General features: G+C 48.8%; 1 protein-coding gene and 1 long non-coding RNA gene across 16 annotated transcripts in view; one reads left to right on the top strand and one right to left on the bottom strand.

Moving 5' to 3' along the window:
- Macf1 (microtubule actin crosslinking factor 1) overlaps positions 1–16,012 on the bottom strand; it is a 333,972-nt gene extending 317,960 nt beyond the window's left edge. For all 15 annotated transcript variants that reach the window (XM_085686536.2, XM_085686537.2, XM_085686541.2 and 12 more), the window contains exon 1: positions 15,778–16,012. In XM_085686536.2, coding sequence (XP_085542662.2) covers positions 15,778–15,997 — 220 coding nt within the window. In that variant the 5' untranslated portion in view covers positions 15,998–16,012. The remainder of the gene's footprint in view (positions 1–15,777) is intronic.
- The window catches only part of LOC148122683 (uncharacterized), a 411,935-nt gene that overhangs the window by 94,530 nt on the left and 294,048 nt on the right, over positions 1–23,357 (top strand). The window lies entirely within an intron of this gene.

Genomic DNA, 23,357 nt, shown 5'->3' with positions numbered 1-23,357 from the left:
CCTCCCGCGTCACACCCTGGTCGGAAAGCAGCTGAGCAAATAACTAATCATACGTCTGTCTTCCCATCCATTTTTGCTGAGCTGCCCAAGTTCTAAGTGTGGAGGTTACACCAAGAGGGCCTGGAATGGAAGAGGACAAGGAAGATCCTTGGGCCAAATGTTCTTCTCTTTCCAGTTAAACTCTGTGCTTTAAAAAAAAAAAAAAAAAAAAAAAAAACATAGTTCACAGATTGAGGCCTGCTGCTAATAAGCTTGGTCTACAAACACAAGGAGAAGGGGTCTCAGCTATATTTTTTTCCTTAAAGAATAAGAGGCATTTAGCAGAGAATGCAAACTGAAGGAGTGAGTATGGGGACTGCCAGCAGAGACTAGAGAATGGCCTCCTCTGGAGCTCCGGACTGGGCCAGCGCTGAGTCACTGCGTTTTCCACACTACTTACACCACCAGGGCCAAGAGGGCCCAGGCCAGAGTCACCTCCACAGGTCTCCACCCTGGCCCCCTTTACCAACCGACACCTGCCTCCTCCCTCAGTGCATTGGAGCAAATAGAAAAGGCCCCTATCCCATCCTAGGCCTTCTCCCAGCACCGGTTTGGGAGCAGGTTTCTCAAGAATAGTGACTGATACTCGGCAAAGCTTGGGAAATAACAGAGGGAAGCGGCTAGACCAGGAGGCTAGGGAGGATAAGGCAAAGGGTTGAGGTTCCTATTAAGAAACACAGTAAAAAGCCAGGCATGGATCACAGTGAGTCAGAGAACAGCCTGGTCTACAAGGTGAGTTCTAGGCTAGACAAGGCTACATAGTGAGACCCCACCCCACCCCCATCCTGTGTCATTGTCCCCATTCTGTGAGTGCCTAACCCCCCCCCCAAAAAAAAGAAAGAAAGAAACAGTAAAGCCAGGAGTGGTGATGCAAACCTGCAGTCCAGGCCTTTGGAAAGCTAAGGCAAGAGAACTGTACATTTGAGGCCAGCCTAAACTATATTTATACATAGTGACAGCCTCAAAAAGGGAGAAAGGAAGAAAAGGAAAGAAACCTGGTAATTAGGAAGAGGGTTCTGGTTTGCACTGTAGCTAGAGTGCCTCTCTCCAACCCAAGTCGCTTTCTTGACGAAATTTGCATTTAAATACTCCCCTGAGAGTTTGAAGTAAAGCATTCTTCTGATGAATGGGAAAGGGGAAGTCCACATGTTTGGCTGCTGTTCCTGTTTTATAGGGAGAAATTTGTACAAGGCTCAAAGCTGCTGGGGGGCGGGAGGAGGGAAGAAAGCCTACCAAAATGCAGGGTTTTTGCTTTTGTTTTTGTTTTACTTTTTTTCCAAGAGAGAGTTTATTGCCAAAGCATACAATGCTGAAAGCTCTGGGGCTCCTTCTGACTGGTGGGCCTGCTGTGGAATTTCTAAAGAGGTGACTATGAAAGGGGCAGATGTAAGAACGAACTTGGGAGGACATCTAGTGGAAGAGACGGGTAATACAGGCAGTAAACCTATTTTTTTTGTCAAGTGCCCCCTCCAAAAACCCTGACACTTTTCAGCTCCTCAAATATGCTCTTTCTTTCTTTCCTTCATTCCTTCTTTCTTTCTTCGTTCTTTCATTCTTCCTTTCTTTTCCTCCCTCTCTCCTTCCCTCCTTTGTTTCTTTTTTTTTTCTTTTTGGCTTTTTGAGACAAGGTTTCACTGTGTAATAGTCCTAGCTGTCCTGGAACTAGCTCTGTAGACCAGGCTGGCCTCAAACTCACAGAGAGCTGCCTGCCTCTGCCTCTCGAGTGCTGGGATTAAAGGTGTGCATCAAATATGCTCTCTTAAAGGAAGGCCTTCCCATCTGGTTTTCTCCAAAACTATGCACTCTGTTGTTCCTCTCCTTTAGGGTAACTCGTTTTCCTCTTGGAAATGCTCACAGGGAACCCTTCCTCAATTTCCCCATTCAGCAGTAACACTCTACAAGTGAACTCTATCCCCAGCCCTCCTTTTTAGACTTTTTAAATTGAGGGATGGGGGGGGGGGGGTGTTCATTGTAGATGCTTGCAGAGGCTACAAGGTCCCCTGGAGATAGAATTACAGGCAGTTGTCAGTAGCCCCTCTTGTGTGTTGGGAACCCCTCTCCTGTCCTTCGTAAGGGCAGCAAGTGCTCTAAACTGCTGAGCCGCCTCCCCCCTTCTTTTACATTTGTTTTCATTTGTTTGTTTTGTTTTTTGAGACAGGGTCTCTCTGTGTAGCCTGGCTGTTCTGGAACTCTAGGTGTAGGCCAGGCTGGCCTGGAACCAAAAGAGATCCACCTGCTTCTGACTCCTGAGGCTGTGTGACACTAAACCAGGCCTCCCATTTACTCTTTATTGTGGGACAATATCTCTCTAAATTGCCTGAGCAGGCTTTGAACTTGCAATTCTCCTACCTTATCTCTTGAGCACTGAGTACGTGAGCTACAGGCCTGTACCACCACACTGTCTCCCTTCTTTGTTTCTTTCTTAATACGTTTTTATTTATTTTGTGCGCATGAGGGTGTGTGCATGTCAAAGCATAGGAATGGAGGTCAGACGACAAAGTGTGGGTGTTGGATCTCTTCTTCGACGGCTGTTCTTGTTTCTTTGAGACAAGGTCTTTCTTTGTTTGAAAGTTCTCACAATGTTGCCTAGGCTGGCCTTGAACTTGAATTCCTTTTGCCTCAGCCTCAGCCACAGGCATGCACTGTCATTTTATCTTTTACATTTATCTTATAGTAGTTTCTATTTTGTTATGTGCAGGAATGTTTTGTGTGCGTGTATGTATGTGTGCAAAGCAGTGCCTACAGAAGCCAGAAGAGCGTTGGATCCCCTGAAAATGGCACTGCAGACAGCAGTGAGCCACCGTGTGTGTGCTGGGAACTGAACCCAGGTCCTGTGCAGGAGCAGCAAGAGCGCTTAACCACTGAGCCACCTCTCCCGTGCCTGCCAACTTAACTTTTACCCTTTCTAAAACATTAGCTCTAAGAGCTGGGGCTTTTGTATGTGTTAGTTATCGTGAAATCCTCAGCATATAACATTTAATGTTTAGGACACTCCTTGAATTTTAAAATTATGATCAACTACAAAAAAAAATGAGTGAACCAGATGACCCCAAATACTCAGCTGATCATGGCTTCTGGTTAGGCTAAGGTACTTAAGAAATCCTTAGGGTTGGGACTGTAGCTCAGTAGCAGAGTACATTCTTAGCATGCAACAAACCTTAGTTCAATCCCAGCTGCCACAGGCACACACGCCCACATAAATACTATGCCTGTTTCTCACAGAATCTCCTACTCTGTGGGCAGCATCCTCCCCGGAACCAAACTCCGACCCTTTGCCTAAAAAGGCTACTCTCCTCCTGCCTACTGAAATCCCACGTGAAAGCTCACTCTCAACACATGAAGCTACTTTTAACTGACCCAGGCAGAAATCCCATAATTCAGGACTGGAGAGATGGCTCAGAGGTTGAGAGCACTGACTGCTCTTCCAGAGGATCTGGGTTCAATTCCCAGCACCTACATGGCAGTTCACAACTGTCTGTAACTCCAAGATTTAATAGCCTCTCACAGACATACATGCAGGCAAAACACCAATACATATAAAATAAAAAATAAATTATTAAAAAAATAATAAGAAAGAAATCCCGGAACTCCTAGTGGCTGGTACACACACAGAGGTAGGTAAATCTTTGTATACAAAAAAAAAAATCTAGTATACAAATTGAGTTCCAGGACAGTCAGGGCTGTTAGACAGAGAAACCCTATCTCTATAAACAGACAAACAAATAAATCTAATTCAGAAGCTAGGCTTAACACATGCCTTTCATCCCAGAACTCCCTAGGCACTCTCTATGAGTTTAAGCCCGGCCTGGTCTACATAGTTCTGGGTCAGCCAGAGCTACATGGTGAGACTCTGTCTCAGAAAAAGAAAAGAAAAAATTCAAACCAACATTTCCTCAGTGAGCAAGGACGGAGGCCCCTTTCTGTGCTGCTTGTAAAGAGAGTAGTGGAGGATGGCATCTCCTGCGGAGGCCCCTCAGCCTCTGGAGGCTTGCTCCCAGCACTTCTTCCATTTGGTTTATACAGCTCTATTTTCTATGTGTTAATTCATGCTTTATAAATACATTTGCGAGTAGGGGTGTGAGTGTGTGTGTGCGTGCGTGTGCTCTATTCTTTTTTACAGTGCTGTCTGCTGTGTCTATATAGAAGCTGGTAACAGGCAAGGCAGAGACTGTTCAATCTTATCATTTGGTTGAAAGCAAACTGCCTGTTTCTAGTCTCTGCCTCAGGAGTCCCGTCTGCAGGTCCAGCCCTTCCCTCTGGCCAGTCCCAGTTGAAGTTGCTTGCTGCCTGGAAGCTTGAGTTTTGCCTGATGTCCCCTTGGGGCAGCTAGACTTCACCCGCACATGTGCTGCCCTCTTCTGCTGTGGAAGGGCAGTACCCCTCATCTCAAAAGCCTGGCTGGTGCCAGCCACCCAGGAAGAAGGTTCCCTGCCACCCAGCAGCCCATCACCATAGCAACCCTCAAAATGGTTACCCAGCCATCTGGGTAACCATAGCAACTGGCCAAGTCTCACCACCTTCGAATCTCCCTAGGCCTTCTCCTGTGGCTTCTCAGAGTCACTGCCAAAGAATCTCCCATGCGGAGAATGAGCAAAGGCGCCCTAATCAGCAGCTGTCCCAAAGGTATGTGGAATGCCTCACGTGCCCCGGCCTCTCGTGACTGGGTGCATCAAAAGGGTGCAGAGACACTCCGTGCACCTTGAAGTGCTGCACAGACCTTAGCTGTTGTTATCTTACTGTGCACTAGAAAGACAGTGGGTTGCCTTAGGCAGACCTAGAGTCATTCCCAATTTGGCCCCTTACTGAAGCTGAGAGACCTCAGGGCAAGGTACTGAACTCTCCAGGTGTCTGTCTCCTTTATACTATAGAACACCTGCTTCTTAAAGTCCATTTAACCACTGGGATCTATTGCAGGATATTTGATCACACTGTGTAAAGATGTGTTTGTCCTTCCTGGCCTACCTAAAGGCACCTGCTGATTGACTGAATAAAGAGCTGAATGGCAAATAGCTAGGCAAGATAGGATAGGCAGGACTTCTGGGAGAGAGAGGAACTTGGGGAAACAATCTAAGAGGTGGGGATTAGCCAGCAAGATGCAGAGAAAGCATTGTACCTATTGTACTGGGGAAATAGATAATAAGCCACATGGCAGAATGTAGATTAATACAAACAGGTTAATTTAAGTTTGTTTTTTGTTTGTTTGTTCTTCTTTTTTATGAGACAGGGTTTTTCTGTATAACAGTTCTGACTGTCCTAGAACTCACTTTATAGACCAGGCTGGCCTCAAACTCACTGAGATCTACCTGCCTCTGCCTCCCAAGTGCTGGGATTAAAGGCATGTGCCACCACCACCTGGTGGGTTAATTTAAGTGTTAAGAAGTAGTTGGGGGAGGGGGGCTGGAGAGATGGCTCAGAGGTTAAAAGCATTACCTGCTCTTCCAAAGGTCCTGAGTTCAATTCCCAGCAACCACATGGTGGCTCACAACCATCTGTAATGTGGCCTGGTGCCCTCTTCAAGCATGCATGTAGATAGGATATTGTATACATAATAAATAAATAAATAAATATTTTTTAAAAAAAGAAGTAGTTGGGAACAAGCCTAAGCTAAAGCCAACGTTTCATGTTCAATAAGCAGTCTCTATGTCGTTATTTGGGAGCTGGTGGTCAAAGAAAGACCAGATACATGCAAAGGAATAGATCAGTAGAAGTTAGAAAAGGTCCTGGTCCCTCCACCCTCTCCCAACCTCTGTGGGAATAAAACTGTATTCTTTTCCCTCTTGAAAGAGTCAAGCTTCATGCTGGTTGCACACCTTTAATCCTAGCACTCCAGAGGCAGAGCCTGACAGATCTCTGTGAGTTTGAGGCCAGCCTGGCCTACAGAGCAAGTCCTAGTACAGCTAGGACAACACAGAGAAACCCTGACTTGAAAAAAAAGCAAGCAAAATATAAGTGTCAAGCCTCATTCACACCCTATTGCCCTTCCTGCAGGAACAGGTCTCATCTTCCTGGGCAGTGAGTTTCTTTTTTTTTTTTAAATATTTATTTATTTATTATGTATACAATATTCTGTCTGTGTGTATGCCTGCAGGCCAGAAGAGGGCACCAGACCCCATTACAGATAGTTGTGAGCCACCATGGTTGCTGGGAATTGAACTCAGGACCTTTGGAAGAGCAGGCAATGCTCTTAACCTCTGAGCCATCTCTCCAGAGCCCCAGTGAGCCTCTTTTTTCCTTTTTTTTTTTTTTGTTTTTTTTTGGGGGGGGGGGTTTGTTTTTGTTTTTGTTTTTGTTTTTGTTTTTCGAGACAGGGTTTCTCTATAGCTTTGGAGCCTGTCCTGGAACTAGCTCTTGTAGACCAGGCTGGCCTCAAACTCACAGAGATCTGCCTGCCTCTACCTCCCAAGTGCTGGCAGTGAGGTTCTTAATTCAGGAAATTGGGATGTTTCCCAAATTGAAAGATGCAGCAATTTATCTATGAGCCTTCCCTCCACCTTAAATCTCTCCTTCCCACACTGCCCATGATAGAAATCTGCGAAAGGACAGAGTTGAGTGCTAATCCCCAGGGCCTCAACAGGCTCTACAGTGTGGCAGTCTCTGTTTTTAGGTGAGAACAGTCAGGCAGAATACTTCCCTAAGCATCAGAACAGGTCTTACACACAGACTTTTCTCACAAGGCGATTCCTTCTCTCTGTGATCTTAAAAGTCTTCTGAGGCGGGGCTGGAGAGGTGACTCAGAGGGTAAGAGCACTGGCTGCTCCTCCAGAGGTCCTGAGTTCAATTCCCAGCAACCATATGATGGTGCCCTCTTCTGGCATGTAGGTATACATGCAGGCAGAACACTGTATAGATAATAAATAAATCTGGGAGGGGGGAGAACTTTAAAATAAAAGTCTTCTGAGGTGCACCATCAGGCAATGGTGATGCATGCCTTTAATTCCAACATTCAGGGAGGCAGAGGCAGGCAGAACTCGCAAAGATCGATGGTATAGGAGGTCCTTCTGTCTATGTGTTGCTTTCATTGGTTGAATAAAGAAACTGCCTTGGCCTTTTGATAGGGCAGAGCTTAGATAGGCAGAGTAGACAGAACAGAATGCTGGGAAGAAGGGCAGAGTGGCAGACGCCATGAAGCTCCTGCCTGAGACTGACGCTGGTTAGAATCTTTCCTGGTAAGCCACAACCTTGTGGTGTTACACAGATTGGTAGAAATGGGTTGAATTGAGATGTTAGAATTGGCCAATGGGAAATTAGAGCTAATAGACCAGGCAGTAATTTAATTAATACAATTTCTATGTGATTATTTCGGGTGTAAGCTAGCCGGGCGCCGGGATGAAACAAAGGGACCTTCTCCTACAACAGATCAAGGCCAACCTGGTCTACAGAGTGTGCTCCAGGACAGCCAGAGATACACAGAAAAACAAAAAACAAACGAATCAATCAATAAGAGGCTGGGGAAACGAAGTTCAACTCCCAGCAACCATCAGTAATGCACTCTGGTGCCCTCTTCTGGCCTGCAGGAATATATGCAGTACAGAAACACTGTACACTAAATAAATAAATCTTTTTTAAAAAAGAAAAAAACTAATGAAATTAAAGGCACATACCTCTAATCTCAGCAGAGAGGCAAATCACTGAGTTTGCAGCCAGCCTGGTCCAGGACTGCCAGAATTACACAAAGAAACCCTCTCTCAACAACAACAAAAAAGTCATTATTTTATATACTAGATATATGCTAATAAAAAAAGTTGGAGGGCATGCAAAAGTATCGGATTGCCCAAAATTTCTTTTTCAGTAATGGGGACTGAATGTCAGGCCTTTTGCAGGCTAGGCAAGTAGTCTACCCCTGAGCTATGTTTCCGTTTACACGTTTATACGTATATAAACGTATATTTATATGTTTATACGTTTACTATGAGACAGAGTCTCACTAAAGCGCCTCAAGCTGGCCTTGAAGCATGAATGCTCCTGCCTCAGCCTCCTAAGGAGCCTACAGCACCTACAGACTTTTTTTTTTAATAGGGTCTCACTATGTAATTCTGGCTGGTCTAGAAACTTACGTTGTAGACTGGATTGTCTCAAATTCACAGAGACCCACCTGCCCATGCTTCATGTGCACTGCAATTAAAGGCATGCTCTGGTTGGTAGTTTTTGTTTTGGGGTGATGACTATTCAGAACATCATTCTCGCTGCTCTTGTATTTGAAGCTCTCTGGACAGAGCAAGGGCTTTGGCATTGGTTGGACCTGACACCCGCCCAGTACTCAGTAACTCCAGGGAGCGGGGCGCCTATGGGGCTTCAGGAGACACCACGCATACTGACAATGCCGAACCCTGACTTTCTGTTAGCTTGCTGCACAAACCTAAACAAGTTGTTTAGTTTTTCTACTAGCAGTGATGTCCCAGGGTTCTGTGAGGATGAAATTACATGCGTGAAGCCCTGGTACACATCTAGGTCTTGGCAGTCGCGCTACCAGCCATGACATGAGCTCTTAGGAGCTCCTAGGCTAAGTCCAGAGTTCACGCCCCAAGCCACCCTCAGTGTTCTCTAACTCCTAACTCCCACCAACTGTTCCCTTTCATTTTTCCCCTTCCTGCTGAGGACAAAGAAAGGAGAGAAAGGATGAAAACCCAGTGAGTGTGTCCCTCTCTTCAGGATGTCCTAGCAAGCTCCTAGTTCTTTCCCAAGTCCCAGATCAAATGTATTCCCGGCTCCAGGTCCCAGATGGGCAGGTGCAAGAGGAGCCCTCTCCCTTCGGAACTTCCACAGAAGTTTTCTCCAGCCTGCATCCTCACCCCTTTCCTAGGCAGGAGCTGAACCCTGAAGCCCTCACTGAACCTTGAGCAAGGTAGCTAAAGGAACGATTATGGAGTCAGTAAGTGCAGCACCAATGGAAGACAGGTAAACCAGCGCCCATAGACCGATGGGGAAGCCTGTGAGCGAATCAAGGATACTAAAAGGGGACTAGCCAATGTCGTTAAAGGCAGCTTACAAGGCAGGCAGCTTACTCACATGATCTCTTAACCCACTTTACAAAACTCCTAGGCAGCTCTCTTGCTCCCCGATTTTAACAATGAAAATGTGAGGTTAGTGACTTCTCAGGGTCCCCAATGAGGGAATGCAAAGTCATTCCCTCGCATGGATGAACGGAAGCCTAAACAACTGTCCTTTACTCTTCCACAAGCGAAGGTGTGAGGAGCGCATGCCCAAAGACACACTCACTGAGGCTTGGAGCAGAATCCTCCCCTTGGCCATAAAACATCGGGGGTAGGAGTGGGGCACAGGTCGCGATCATTCTTCAGATCACGGGGCTTCACTTCTTCTCTTTAGCAGCATCCTTAGTTCAAGGAGAGAGTCCAGCTGGGAAGGCCCTTTCTGATCAAGGCAGAGCCAGACAACTACCAGCAGGCTATAAAATCAAACCACGGCAGGCCTCAGCTACAGCAACTATGAGAAAAGATGCCAGACGGGCTCGATATAACACTTGGGTGGTGGATAATTAATTCTCACACCCAGGTATGATCACATGCCTGTGAGGTGGCGTGCTGTTAGAGTAGAGGCAAGTGCAGTCCTAGATCCTGTGACGGTCAGTTCTTCTCATGGCAGCTCATCTCTGAGACATGACAGCCTTTCACTGTCCCCAAAGCATCCAGTCCTTTCTCTGTATTCCTAACGTCCAGAACAGACAGCCACAAGCCAGATTGCTATTCCTCTGTATTACCTGGAACTCACTCGAAAAGCATGGTGGGAAACGATGGTACAAAAAAGGATTGCACCTCACCATCCAGCAACCACCTCCCTCACCAGCTGGGGTCCCAAAGGGACCCTGAGCCTCAGAGAAAGGACAGCTTGGCTGTCTTTTTAGCTGCTTGCACAGAATCCTGCCCACGTGGTCATTTTCTATCCCTCCAGCAAATGTGACCCAGATTCACTTTCAAAGCACTGCAGCTGAGCTGGTGGTGTGTAGCTACAGTTCGCTGCCCCACTTTCCCAGGCCTCTCCTGCTATTGAAACCAAGCTCCAGGATAGAGCCAGGACCCACAACACACAGCCAGGAAAAGTGAGAGAAGCTGGGAAGAGAAGGAGCCTTCTTGGGTGCAAAGCTCCAAAATGCTCGGAACAAGAAAGATTGCTTGCCCGGGAATATGGGTCCCCAGTAGAAATATTCTTTAGAGTCCCATTTCCTACCCCTACAGCCCTTGATCCCATCTGTGGCTTGGCCAGAACAAACCATTTCCACCTGCTCTCTGACAAAGCCTTTGGACCGAACAAAAGAAAGCAACGAAAGTGGCCAGCTCAGGCCCATTCCTTGCTGACCTAGGAAACTGCTGGCCTCCTGCAGTTTGGGTTGCTAACCAAGTACTAGGAAGGACCACACTAAGTGCAGTAATGGGCATGTACACCTCTGTTCACCAGTCAGCTCTGATCCCCAGTCAAAGGTTGCTGGAAGCAGGTATGACTGTCTCCCCGCCACCCCACACACACTTTACAAATGAAACTGAAGCTCCCTGGCTAAAGTCATCTGCTAGATAGATTTCCTGACTCTGGATACAACTGTCTCTGTAGTTCCTGGTACATGGCAGGGGCTCGATCTTTTTATTGAATAGATAGATAAATGGATGGATGGATGGATGGATGGATGAATCTGTTGATCCGGAGGAGAGATGCATGGACAAAAAGGAGGAGCAGATGCCCTTCCGTGAAGAGCATGGCATCAGTGTTCTCAGGACTGTCTGCCCACGGTCAGAAAAGCAAGATGGGACTTCCGATTAGAACAGGGTCCATGTCTGGTGTGGACAATGAACCTGGAAACAAAGAGCTAGAACATAAGATGGAAAAGGGCTTGGAAGAGATGAACTGTCCGATAGGAGGGATTGGAGGCGGCTTCCTGGAGGAGGCTGCAATGGAGCAGATGTTGGAAACGGTACTTTCTACGATGCTGTCCAACTGATTAGCCTGAGTTCCTGTGTGTAGCTTTCACAGTGTAATCAATTTCTTCCCATCCTCTCAGCTAGACTGAATTCCACAAAGAAAGAACCACATCTTCAGCTGTCTTTGAATACCAATGGCAAAAGCAAAGGAAGAGAGGGAGGCAGCATGGGAAGCGGCTCAGAGAGACTGAGAGTCTGACATCATAGGGAGAAACAGAACAACGGGCAGTCTCCTGCAGGGCTGCAGGTGTGCAGCTTCAGCTTCCTAAGTTGGCTCACATTTCTAATTAATCAGAAAAGCACAATTTCCTCTCCTTCTTCCTCCCTGCTGATGAAAGATGCTTCCCCTAACACAGGGATGTCCTTACTCTTCCCCCACTGTCCCCCTCCCCAATGTGTGGCTCGCTGACCATGAGGCCCACTTAACACAAACCACATGGTGTATTCCCTTCTCTTCTCCATTCTCCTCCTCCAGGCAGCGGCTGAGATTTACAGCTGCCTGCCCTGCAGATTTCCTTGTAGATTCTAATAAAATTTTCCTCAACCTTAAAACAAAATAAAAGAAACTGAACAAAGCTGGGGTTGGTGACCCACACCTGAAATCCATCTGTTGGTAGGTAGAGGCAGAAAGACTAGAATTCAAAGCCAGCCTCTGCCACCCAGATTGTTCAAGGCTAACCTGGGCTCAAACAAAACAAAAGAAAAACTAAGAAAGGCCTAAATAGATGGATGGATGAATACTTAATTGATGGGTGGAAGGCGAATGAATCCCTTTGCACCAACCCTGCCCTAATCAAAACAAGATACTTGACAGGTGTCTGCGAGAAACTAATCATAACAACTGTACAAACCCACATGGCAACAAATGTGAATGGTGACTCCTAGAGTTGTGTAGTTGTAAAACCATATGATATCTGTCTGACCATTTTCTTCACCTATTCCCACAGGCCTCAAAGAATAGAGCTTTGTTGTTTTGTTTTGAGACAGGGTTTCTCTGTGCAGCCCCGGCTGTCCTGAAACTCATTCTGCAGACCAGGCTGGCCTCAAACTCAAGAGAGCTGCCTGCATCTGCCTCCCTAGAGCTGGGACTAAAGGTGTGCACCCTCAGCGCCCAGTTTGATGTTATATACCTTGTAAAAAATAACCTCCCAAGCTCCCCCACCATGTGTTGACCGCCCTCAGTGAGTAAGGATAGCCATTAGGGCTGCTAGTCACTGAAGACAGAGTCAGAGTGGAAGAAGCAAGGGAAAGGCCTGGGGTGTGGAATTTAAGGGAGATGCTGAGACAGGCTATTGGCTCTCTCCAGTTTTGTCCCTGCCCTCTCCTTTTTCTATCCGTCAGTATCTCAAGGCTGCTCCCAGCGGTGACTTGGAGAGCAGGCCAGCTATTTAAACTGTCACCTGTGCAGGAGTCAGACTGGGCCAGGTGGTCTAAGAAATGGGAGCAACCTCACACTAGGAGTTAACTAGATCTGTGCCTGCCAATCCTGTGTGACTTCACAGAAGTCCCCAGGGCCGCAGGGCCTTAGCCTAGCGTGTGTCCTGACTAGCTCACAGCCTCTTGAAATCTCCGCAAACCCTGAAGTTGTCACAATTGACTCTTGGTGCATTTCGAAGGGGCTAGGCTTGGGGAGATCAGAACAGGGCTGACAAGAAAGGGGTGAGGGCAGGCAGGGGCAGACTGGCCAGCAGCATCCCTGAGTCTGGGAAGTCTGCCTTGAGAAGAGGTTTTCTCAAAACTGGCTGACCTCTCTCCTCTGCAATAGTGACCAGCAGAGAGTTCCCATCACGCCCCTTCACCAAAGGTGGGGTCCTAAGACCTGCTCAAGACACCGACCCGTTTGGTTTTTTTTCGAGACAGGGTTTCTCTGTAGTTTTGGTCCCTGTCCTGGAACTAGTTCTTGTAGACCAGGATGGCTTCGAACACACAGAGATCCGCCTGTCTCTGCCTCTCAAGTACTGGGATTAAAGGCGTGCGCCACCACCGTCTGGCTTTTGATGAGACTGATTCTAACAGCCCCAGTTAGCTTCATAACCCAAAACCTGGGGGAGGAGATTACACAGGACACAGCTGCTTCCGGTGTGAGCCTGACTTCACTTCCTCCCAGAAGGCAAATTCTACAGCAGAGAGCTTCAGAGCATTCAGGGTGTCCCAGCACCCACATGTGGGAGTCTCCCCAGAAGCAAGGCTGCCTGTTTCATTACTCTGGTGGAGCCCCCACAGCATTCTAAAACCATATGGAGACTTGAGCCAGACACTAAAGTAGCAGCCTCGTCCGACTCAGCTGCCTCTCTTCTTTCCTAAGGAAACACCCAAGGGCAGCACAGCATGGTTATTTTTAACTGCGGCAGTCTCCCCCTCTCCAGCCTCACTGGTCCAGCCCCCTCCCCAAGACAGCCATTGGTGGATCGGGATGCAAAGATCAGCATGATGCCAGAAACAGAGCATAAGAGCACAGCCCAACACCTACCCAGCCCTTTCTCAGCTGACTTGGCAGGGTCCTGAGGGCCTTTGCCTGATGATGAAGCTCCCTTGAATGCCCTGACTTATTGCCTAGACCAGAATCTTAAACAGCAGAGCCTTCTGAGAGAACTGGAGGAAGCAACTGTCACCGAGCCATCTAGAGCTGTGTATAAGAGATGAAGGATAGGCTAGAAACAAGGAGAGAAAAGTGATGCATCCACTCTGCCTTCAGGAGGAGAGGTCTGTGACTCAGTGGCCCCTGAATTATGCCTCTTCAAGGCTGGGGCAGGCAAACCTCTTCCTGCATCCTAGGGCCTGCTCCAAACTTGGTTACTAGCTGATGTTTCAGGACCAAGAAACCTGAGGACTTCCTCCACGGGCTCCCTCTTGCCCTCCAGCAGTTCCCACTGCAGCCTGCCTGCCATGCTTCTCTGGCGTTGGCTCCTCCAGAACTCGCTCCTGCATCTTTCCTGACCCATGCGTCTACAGAGCCCCCTTCCTCCTAACTTCCCATCGCAGCCCACTGCCACATATTAGCCTCTAAGTACTTCTTGTTCTCATTTGGTCGGTCACTCCTTTCTTGACAATCTCTAGTGTGCACAGGGCCCCTGTGTAAGTCACTGAAGGTCAAGGCATAAAATCAGCCACAGCACTGAATAGCTCACAGTCGTGAGGGAGTGATGGGCTCCCTGTGGGTTCACTGCTCTGCAGGGCAAGGGAACAGGAGGAGAGAAAAGCATGAATATATAAGAGTGGAGGAGGAGACTCTGGGTACCACTGGGGACATAAGGGCTAGAAGGGCTGGTACTTAAGAGAGGAGGAGGAGGAGCCAACATCTTGCAGAGAAGAAAATTAAAGCCTAGAGGTTTGATCCCACATGCTGCATACCTTGAAGGGCGAACAACTGCGCAGTGCTGTGGGGATGGGGGTGGGGGCAGCTGGTAAAGCGGAGGAGATGGAGTGGGGCCTGGTTTGGGCTGAGTTCCTATGCAGAAGCCTTTACCTCACTGGCAACGAGGAGCCAGAGATGACTTATAAGTAGCTGGGGTGATGGGAGCAGGTTTGCATCTTATACTAAAATCCTCTGACAGTCACGTGGAAGCAGGAGGAAAAGACCGAGGGAACCAGAACCACCCGGCTGATCAGAAAGAAGGTCCAGGTGAGACAAGGAAGCGAAGGAGGCACCTGCGGGACAGACCTCCACAAAGCTGATGACGTCACTGAACGAGCAACCTGCTTGGTGACACCAAGGTCTGCTGAGGTGCTGAGCGCACATCTGGGAGCCAGCTCTGGATGCCTCCAGTGAAGCAGCTCTTTTATTAGCTAAACACTAGGCTGAGGGCTGGAGAGAGGCTCAGCAGTTAAGAGTTTTGGCTATTCTTGCAGAGGACCCAGGTTCAGTTCCAAGCACATCACCACCCGTAACTCCTTATTCTAGTCTGATACCAAAGCCTACACTCTTAACCTCTGCTGCTTGGGAAAGGCAAACGGGCACCTCCTGATCAGAGGAGGCAGCCCCTAGCCCTCGCACCCGTACTGGAGAATCTACACACAACCTTCGAAAGGTGGCGTGAGTAAAATCGCCTCCGCCAAAGGCTTCCTTGTAAGGAAATAATGTGACAGAAATCAAAAGTTTTTATTCCTAACCATGATCGTCATAGTGTTGTCTAGCCTACTACAGCAGAACAGTGAGATAAGAATAGAATGGAGAAAAACCCTGACTATAGTTACTTTTGAAGGAAACACACACACACACACACACACACACACACAGTCTGAGCCAGGTGTGGTGGCGCACACCTCTCATCCCAGCACTCAGGAGGCAGAGGCAGGCGAATCTCTTGTGATTTTGAGACTAGCCTGGTCTACAAAGCAAGTTGCAGGCCAGCCAGGGCTACATAGTAAGACCCTGTGATGAAAAAACAAAAATAAAAATAAATTTTCAAATAACCATAAAATCTGAGATGTAAATCAGAAGATCTTTTTCCGGGTAAACAAAGAAACAGATCCACACGGGAACAGAGGCCAGGAAGGTAACTATTACATACATAAACCACAACTGAGTGAGAAGAACGCAGGGAGGAGAAATGAGAACAGGCCTCAGTCAGTACTGGGGGTGGGGGGGTGGGCAGGGGTTTCTCTGGGTTTTTGTTTTCTTTTTCCTCCAGGTTTCTCTTGAATGTCCTTTCATCATCCTTTAATAATAACAGTCATCATAACAACAAACTAGATTCCAGCTGACTCGGCTCTGAGGATCTCTCAGCTCCCTACCATGGCAGTGCACACTGGCCTACTCTTCCCTCAGCCCCGCAGCACCCAGTTAGCCAAAGCTGCCGGAGGTCTCTCTTACCAGCGACTCTGACCACGGCACGCTCGGCAGGGTCCAGCACCGAATCCTGGCTCTTCCGCTTCTTCTGCTCATGCAGTGGCAGATTCCAGGGCAAGGTGTCCCCGGGGGGGCAGGGAGACAGGCTCCCTGAGCGCTCACTCCGGTAAGATCGCTCGCTCCGACAGGACCTCTCGCTCCGACAGGACCGCTCGCTGAGCGTTTCTTCATCTGAGGAAGACATGGCAGCGGCTCGGCTCGCAGGGGCGGCTACGGGAAAGACTGACTGTCCTGGGAGCAGGGATCTGGAGGAGAGGGGGAAGAATGAGAGCAGAATGGAAGGATCACATAAGGAACACTGAAACTAGGATCCCGACTCCTGGCCCTGCTACTGACTTGATCTCGTCACCCTCCTGAACCTCAGTCTCCTCATTTACAAAATGAAATAACACAGCTGGACATGACAGCGCAGGCCTTTAATCCCAGCACTCGGGAGGCAGAGGCAGGCAGATGCCTCTCTGGGTTCGAGGCCAGCCTGGTCTACAGAATGAGTAGAATGAAACTCTTTCTCGAAAAACAAACAAAACAAATTAAAAACAACACATGCCAAGACTAATTCTTAGGGTTTAGGGGAAAATTATATTAGGTAATAGATCTATCTACCTATCTATCTATAGATAGAATGTGAATGCTAGATAGATAGATAGATAGATAGATAGATAGATAGATAGATAGATAGATAGATAGATAGATAGATACAGACCTATTAGAGCCAGCACTTAAGAGGTGGAGGCAGGAGGACCAAGAGTTCAAGACCAGCCTTGGCAACAAAGTGAGTTTAAGGCTATCCAGGGTTACCTGAGATCTGGTTTCAAACAAAACAAAACAAAAAATCAGGCATGGTGGTTCATGCCTATAATCCCAGTGCTTGTGAAACAGAGGTATAGGGGAGGCTCAGTGGTTAATAGCACTGGCTACTCTTCTAGAGGTCAGAACCAAACTAAAATCTGATGACCTCTTCTGGCCTCTGCAGTCACCAGGCATGCATGTGGTACACAGACATGCATGTAACAGTTAAAACGCACACAACATAACAAAAATAATAATATATCTACACATATATATACTCACACACACATACACATACATACACACACAAATACACACACACACACACACACACACATATATATATGTTTTGGGTTTTCAAGACATGGTTTCTCTGTGTAGCCCTGGCTGTCCTGGAACTTGCTCTGTAGACCAGGCTGGCCTCAACTCAGAAATCTGCCTGCCTCTTCCTCCTGAATGTTGGGATTAAAAACATGTACCACCATCACCCAGCAGCAATAATGTCTTTGAAGATTAAAAGAGAAAAGAAAGAGGGGCAAAAGGATCCCACAAGTAGTTTAAGGTTAGCCTACATATTGAGTACCAGGCCAGCCTGGGATACAGCGTAGAAGTCTGTTGAAAAAAATCTCCCCCCTTCCTCTTCAGTGCTGGGGCTTGAGCCTAGGGCCTTGCACATGCTAGGCAAGGGCTATACCACTGGGTTACAACCCTAGCCGAAGTACTTATAAATCGTAAGCATCATGTGGCTGGATATGGTAAACACTGTAATCCCAGCACTCGTGAGGCTAAGAGGCTGAGGCAGGAAGACTGTGAGGTCGGTGTCTTCTGGGCTATATTTGGAGACCCTGTCACAAACAAACATACAAAGAAACTTGGGCTATAGGGAGAGATGGTTAAGAAAGCATACTGCTCTTATAGGAGACCCAGCTTCAGTTCCCAGGACCCACGGCAGGCAGTTCATAACTACTTGTAACTCTAATTCCAGGGACCTAATGCCCTCCTCTGCCTCTTCAGACACCTGGCTCATGTGCACATATCCATGCACACACAATACACGCACATAGAATTAAAAATAAAATGAATTTTTAGCCAGGCCTAGTGTAACATGCCTGTAATCCTAGGACTCAGAGGCAGGCAGATCTCTGTGTGTTCAAAGCCAGCCTGGTCTATGTGACAAGTTCCAGGCCAGCCATGGCTACATAGTGAGATACTGTCTAAAAACAAACAAGAATAATGTGTGAATGTTAGCTTCTAGTACTAATAGCCAGACAGAAAGATATGCGTTCAAATTCTACTCCATTATTCATTAGCTGTACGACCCTGGAAAGGCTATTTAATTGTGTTACCCTTGACATTCTCATCTATAAAATGGACATGATGCTACCATCTAACCTCACAGTGTTGTTTGCAAGAACTAACTAATATTCTTTCATTTGATGCCAGGTACCCAGTGAGCACTCAGTGCAGAAGCTATTATTACATTCCCCTTCTTACCTCCCAGGAATCTATAAGGATAAAATGGGACAACAGATGGGAAACATTTTCAAAAAGCTAATGTACAGTCTCAGCAGCAGGAATGAAAAGAAACATGAGTGACAATAGGTGGGAATTCCTGGTTTCTCCAGCACAGATTAGACACAGGACTAAACCTGAAGCAATATAGACCTGGCTGTAAATTCTGGTCCTGTCACTCACAATCGGTAAGATCAGGGGCAAAGCACTCTACCTCTCGGAGACTCAGCAGCTCCACAGTGGGGGAGGGGGCAATACTTCTCCTCCCAGGATATTTTAAGGACACAGTGAAATGTGAATGTAAGCGTAGCTGGTACCATGTATGTCACACAGCAGGCATTGATGAAATATTCATTGGCTCATTCCAAGGGCTGTGTGGGAATACATCACACAGCATGAGACCGGGGTGATGGTAAGGACCTTCAGTTTTTCTGGTCAGTTTAGCTAGTGGAGGGAGAGGAGTGGAAACACAATCATTCCAAGCCAGCTGGACTCCACCAGTCAGACTGGGCAGCCTTCCCTCAGCCAGGCCCAGCTCACTGCCCTGAACCATCTGCTACACATGGCCCACCACCCCAAGGGCTCTCAGAGCCAAGATGATGCGTGCCTTCAGCTGTCAGCCTTCCGATAAGGGTCCAGAGCTAGCTCAGGTAAATAGTTCCGTTTGGGCTCTAAAGACAGGACATGGGAAAGCTGTCAACTTTTCCTTACAAGGAATATCTGCACAGAGGGCTGTGCAAAGCAGGGAAGTGGCCTAAATGCCTGGATCTCTAGCATAGCTCCTTGTAGATTCTGGGAAATCTCGGCTTAGAAGCAGCAAGAGGTAGAGACACTCTCCTGGATCAGGGACATCTCCCTCAGAAGCACAGAACTCAGATAACAAAAGATCCCACCATGCACGGGTTTCTGTGAAGCCCGGGCAGTCAGAGCAGCCCTGTCAGGGCATTCCTGTGTCAGCAGTGAGGCGTTTCCCATGGAACACCAAGACCCTTCTTGCCCCCAAAAGAGTTGAAAAGATTCAAGGACGTGCACGGCTTTGCCCTTTATGGGGCACTTGACCCCAGTCTCCTCATTACCTTCTAGTACCTACCTCTTTGGTCCGGTCGGGTGCTGAAGTGACAGCCCCAACCTCTAGGAAACTCAGGCTGTGTATTCATTCTACCCTCAACCCTGGGCAGGAGACTGCCCCTCCTTTCAGACCACCTGCTTCATTCTAGAGCTTCCCATTCCTAGACGCCCATTTTTACTACAAAGGCCCTCTAAGGAAGGCCTCCTCCGTGAGGAGCCGGGCCCTCCTCGGCTCAAGCCGGGCCGGTGACAATCTTCGAACTCTCACACACACACTCACACCTGTGTGACCTCCGGGCTTCCGCCCTACTCCTCAGTCACTCGGGTCACTCCATCCATCCCGGATTGGCAGGAACGCGCGCCCACACCCCCAATGCATCTCGAAGGTCCCCAGACCACCTGGGTCCTCTACAAGCATCTGACCCTGCACCGACAGGCTGCTGCCCTCCCCACCTCCCCTCCACCCCCACGGCGCGGGGGAGGGGCGCTCCCCGGAGTCGGTGGCGGCGCGGGTGGGTCCGCGTGCCCGCCGCGCGTGGCTGACAAAGAGCGGGGACGCGTGACCGAGGATCGGCAGGGCGTCGGTGCCATCGACCGATCTCGGGAACCAAGAGGCGAGTTTCCCTGCCCAGCCCTGCCCGCTCCTGCAGGTCCCTGTCGTGTGCCCCATTTTCCCCAGAAACACGCCTCCCTTTGGCCCGGGCAGCGGCCGCCCGAGGGAACCCCGACTCCGCGCGCTCCGCACTCCCCGCGCTGCAGGTGCGAGGCCCGCACGGTCACGGTGCCCGTGCCTGTCAACCCGTATGCCAGTCGCCCCGGGGCTGGGGTGCGGCCGCCCCGGCTCCAAGCATCACTGCGCAGCCAGCGGAGGAGCCGGGAGCCCCCTGAGCCCGCCCCGCGCCTTACCCTGTGAGCGCGAGGAGGAGGCCGGCGGGCGGCTGCGGCGCGGCGCGGCGCGGTGGAGGGGAGCGGCTCCCACAATGGCCGAGCTCGCGCCGCCGAGCCCCCCGCCCCCCGCGCCCTAGCGGCGGCGGCAGAAGCCGAGCCCGCGCAGCCGCCCAACCCGCTCCCCACCCCCGGCGCCGGCACCGCCCCCCGCCCGCCGCGCTCTCCGCCCTGCACCCCTCCCGCCGCGCCCTGCGGGTCTGCGGCCCCGCGCCCCTCCGCACTCACCCCGCGTCCTCAAGCAGTCCCTCCCTTCGCAACGACACCCGGGCCCGCGGGGACGATTCACACCCCTCACTTCCCAGCCTCGGCGCCGCCGACCTCTCCGCCCCTGGCCCGGGGCAGCTCGCTGACCCCGGCCCGCCCCTTGGAGCTCTTCTCGGCCAGTCCCAGGATGACTCTCCCAGGCTCGGGCTCTCTGCCCGGTCCGGCTCGGCCGGGGTTCTGGAATAACCTCGGCCTGCCCTCTTGCCCACTTCCTCTAAAACCACATTCTGTCATCACTACTGGGGCCCCTTTTGGAGAAGGCCCCGGGGAATTGAGTCCAGGAGGGACTTGAAGGCTCCATTTCTCCCGAGGGATAAAGGGAAGAGGGGAGCCAGCACCCCCTCCCCTAAGAGAATCCTGTCTCTTGATTGATGGGAGACACTTGGAGGCTATAGGGTAAAGGCAGCGCCTTGCTTGGAGGAAGCTTCTTCCACTGATAAGCCGTTTATTGAGCTCCTTCTGCATGCGTGAGCTATGAGCTATTGCTGTAGGCACATCTGCTATCCTCTGTGGTGCAGATAAGTAAATGTGTCTAGAATGTTTCTGCACAGAAACAGCCACCTCCTTATGGGTAGGTATGTCTTCTGGTTACTGTGCAAAGTACTTTACCTGGTTGATGACAGACATAGATTTCTTATCATTCATTCATTCATTCAACAAATATGCTTTGAACGTCTACATCCTAGTTACTGGAGATCCCCAAAGGAGGAGGATGCATCCAATCCCTGCCCGCAGGCCCCAGTGGGTTTACAGTCCAGCAGATCAAATAAGACCATAAGGCATTCCAAGAGCCGGCATTATGGTCTTTCACTTATGAATGAATACAAAACTAAAATCAGATGATGTGCTCAAACGTCCTTCAGGGAGGTAGAGGCAGAGAATCACAAGTTCATCAAGGCCAGCAGAGACTTGGTCAGAAAAATGAAATCACAGAGGACACAGAGGTGGAGGGAGAAGATCAAGGAACAGAAGTTCAAGGTCTACATACACAAGATCCTGATTCAAAGAAAAACCAAACCCCAAATAAAGAAGTCATGGCATATGGTAAATGCTAACTATATTTAACTTTCATAAATCCCAAATAATTTTAAATTTTTTGAAAGATTTATTTATTATGTATACAGTATTCTGTCTGCATGTATGCCTGCAGGCCAGAAGAGGGCACCAGATCTCATTACAGATGGTTGTGAGACACTATGTGGTTGCTGGGAATTGAACTCAGGACCTCTGGCAGAAGAGCCCATGCTCTTAATCTCTGAGACATCTCTCTAGCCCAATTTTGAATTTTTATTACATTGTGTATATATGTATGTGTGTATGTATGTATGTATGTATGTATTGTGCACACATGTGCCAAGGTTCACAGTGCGGAGGTTCAAGGACAACTTGTGGGAGTTGGTTCTCCTCTATCATGTGGCTCCCAGAGTCTAAGCTGAGGTCCTCAGGCTTAGCTGAAAATACCTGCTGAACCATTTCACTAACCCTAAAAATGCATTTTTAAGATGAAAAACTGCCTGGTGTGGTGGCTTATGACTATAATACCAGCACTTAAGAGGCTGAGGTCAGAGAATTACCATGAATTCAAGACTAGCCTGGGCTACAAAGTGAGTTCCAGGACAGCCTGAGATATGTTTTAAGAACTTGTCTATAGCTGGGCGGTGGTGGCGCATGCCTTTAATTCTAGCACTTGGGAGGCAGAAGCAGATGGATCTTTGTGAGTTTGATGCCAGCCTGGTCTACAGAGTGAGTTCCAGGACAGCCAGGGCTACACAGAAAAACCCTGTCTCAAAAACAACAAACAAACAAACACAACTCCCCCAGCCACAGTAACTTGTCTATAAACAAATATAAGAAACAAAGTTTCTGATTTCGGGGACAGTCCTGCCTCCATGCATGTTCAAGCTGCACCAGATGGATTTAGTGGGTTTAAAACAAAGCACACCAGAACTGAACCAGGGTCAGTTCCTTGGCAGTTCAACCGCTTATTGGAGAATCTAGTTCCAGGAGATCTGACAACCTCTTCCGACCTCGCTGGCACATACATACCTCATAAATATAAAATGAAATAAATGCACCTAGAAAGAAGACATTAAAAACAGAGCACATGAAGTTGGGAGGGGAAGAGGGGAAGCAGGAGAGAAAGCAGAAGGGAGGGAATGGGAGGATTTGATCAAGACACATCATGATGATATGCTTGTATGAAATTCTTAAATGAAATTAAGCTATTGCTGTGGTCAGTAATGTGCAAAATAAAAATTAGGTTGCATTTAGATTATAAAATAATAAAATAAGCGTCCTATGAGGTGTGGAAGCATTAAGCTGAAAAATCATTTTCAGTGTTGAAATGAACACAGTGCTTGCCCAGTGAGACAGGACTGTGGGTGCCAAGGGGGTTGGGCAAGCTGAAAATACAGGGAGAGCATGGGGAAACAGTGTCCACAGGGGCAGGGAGCTGTGGGCAGGGTCTCCAGAGACAGGGCCCACTTTGAGGCCCACGAAGAGAACGGCCAGCCTGAATGCCCGCTGGCCTGACTGGAGGACATCTAAAGGTTTTCTCTTCCCAGCCCTCAGCGACCGTCCCAAATCTGACCACTAGTCCAGCGCTGAATTATTCATGTTGCTAACTGCCAGAAGGTGGAGCTTCCAGAACCTTCTGAATTCAGGACGTACAGCTGTGAATCCCCCAGGGCTACGTCCCTAGCTCCAACAGTACTACCCTGGGATTGAGCAGCTGATGAGATTTGCCAAGTTTTTTTTTTTTCCTGTTGGCAGTGGGCCAATGACCTTGGGCTACTGGTCTCCCATTTATTTCAGCAATCTTTTGTTGAGGAATACTGTGTGCTGGGGGGTGGGGGGGGGCGGGGGTTGGGGCTGTTTTGGGAACACAGACGTCAATCCAATCAGGTTTTTGTCCTTGAGGACTGTAGAGGTGCCTCAGGACCTCTACAGAGGTGGACAGACAC

Source organism: Myodes glareolus, chromosome 3 (genome assembly GCF_982192425.1).
Source record: "Myodes glareolus chromosome 3, mMyoGla1.1, whole genome shotgun sequence".
NCBI classification, from domain to species: Eukaryota; Metazoa; Chordata; class Mammalia; order Rodentia; family Cricetidae; genus Myodes; species Myodes glareolus.
Note: the sequence above shows the minus strand (reverse complement) of the source record. Positions and strands in the feature narration are given on the sequence as shown.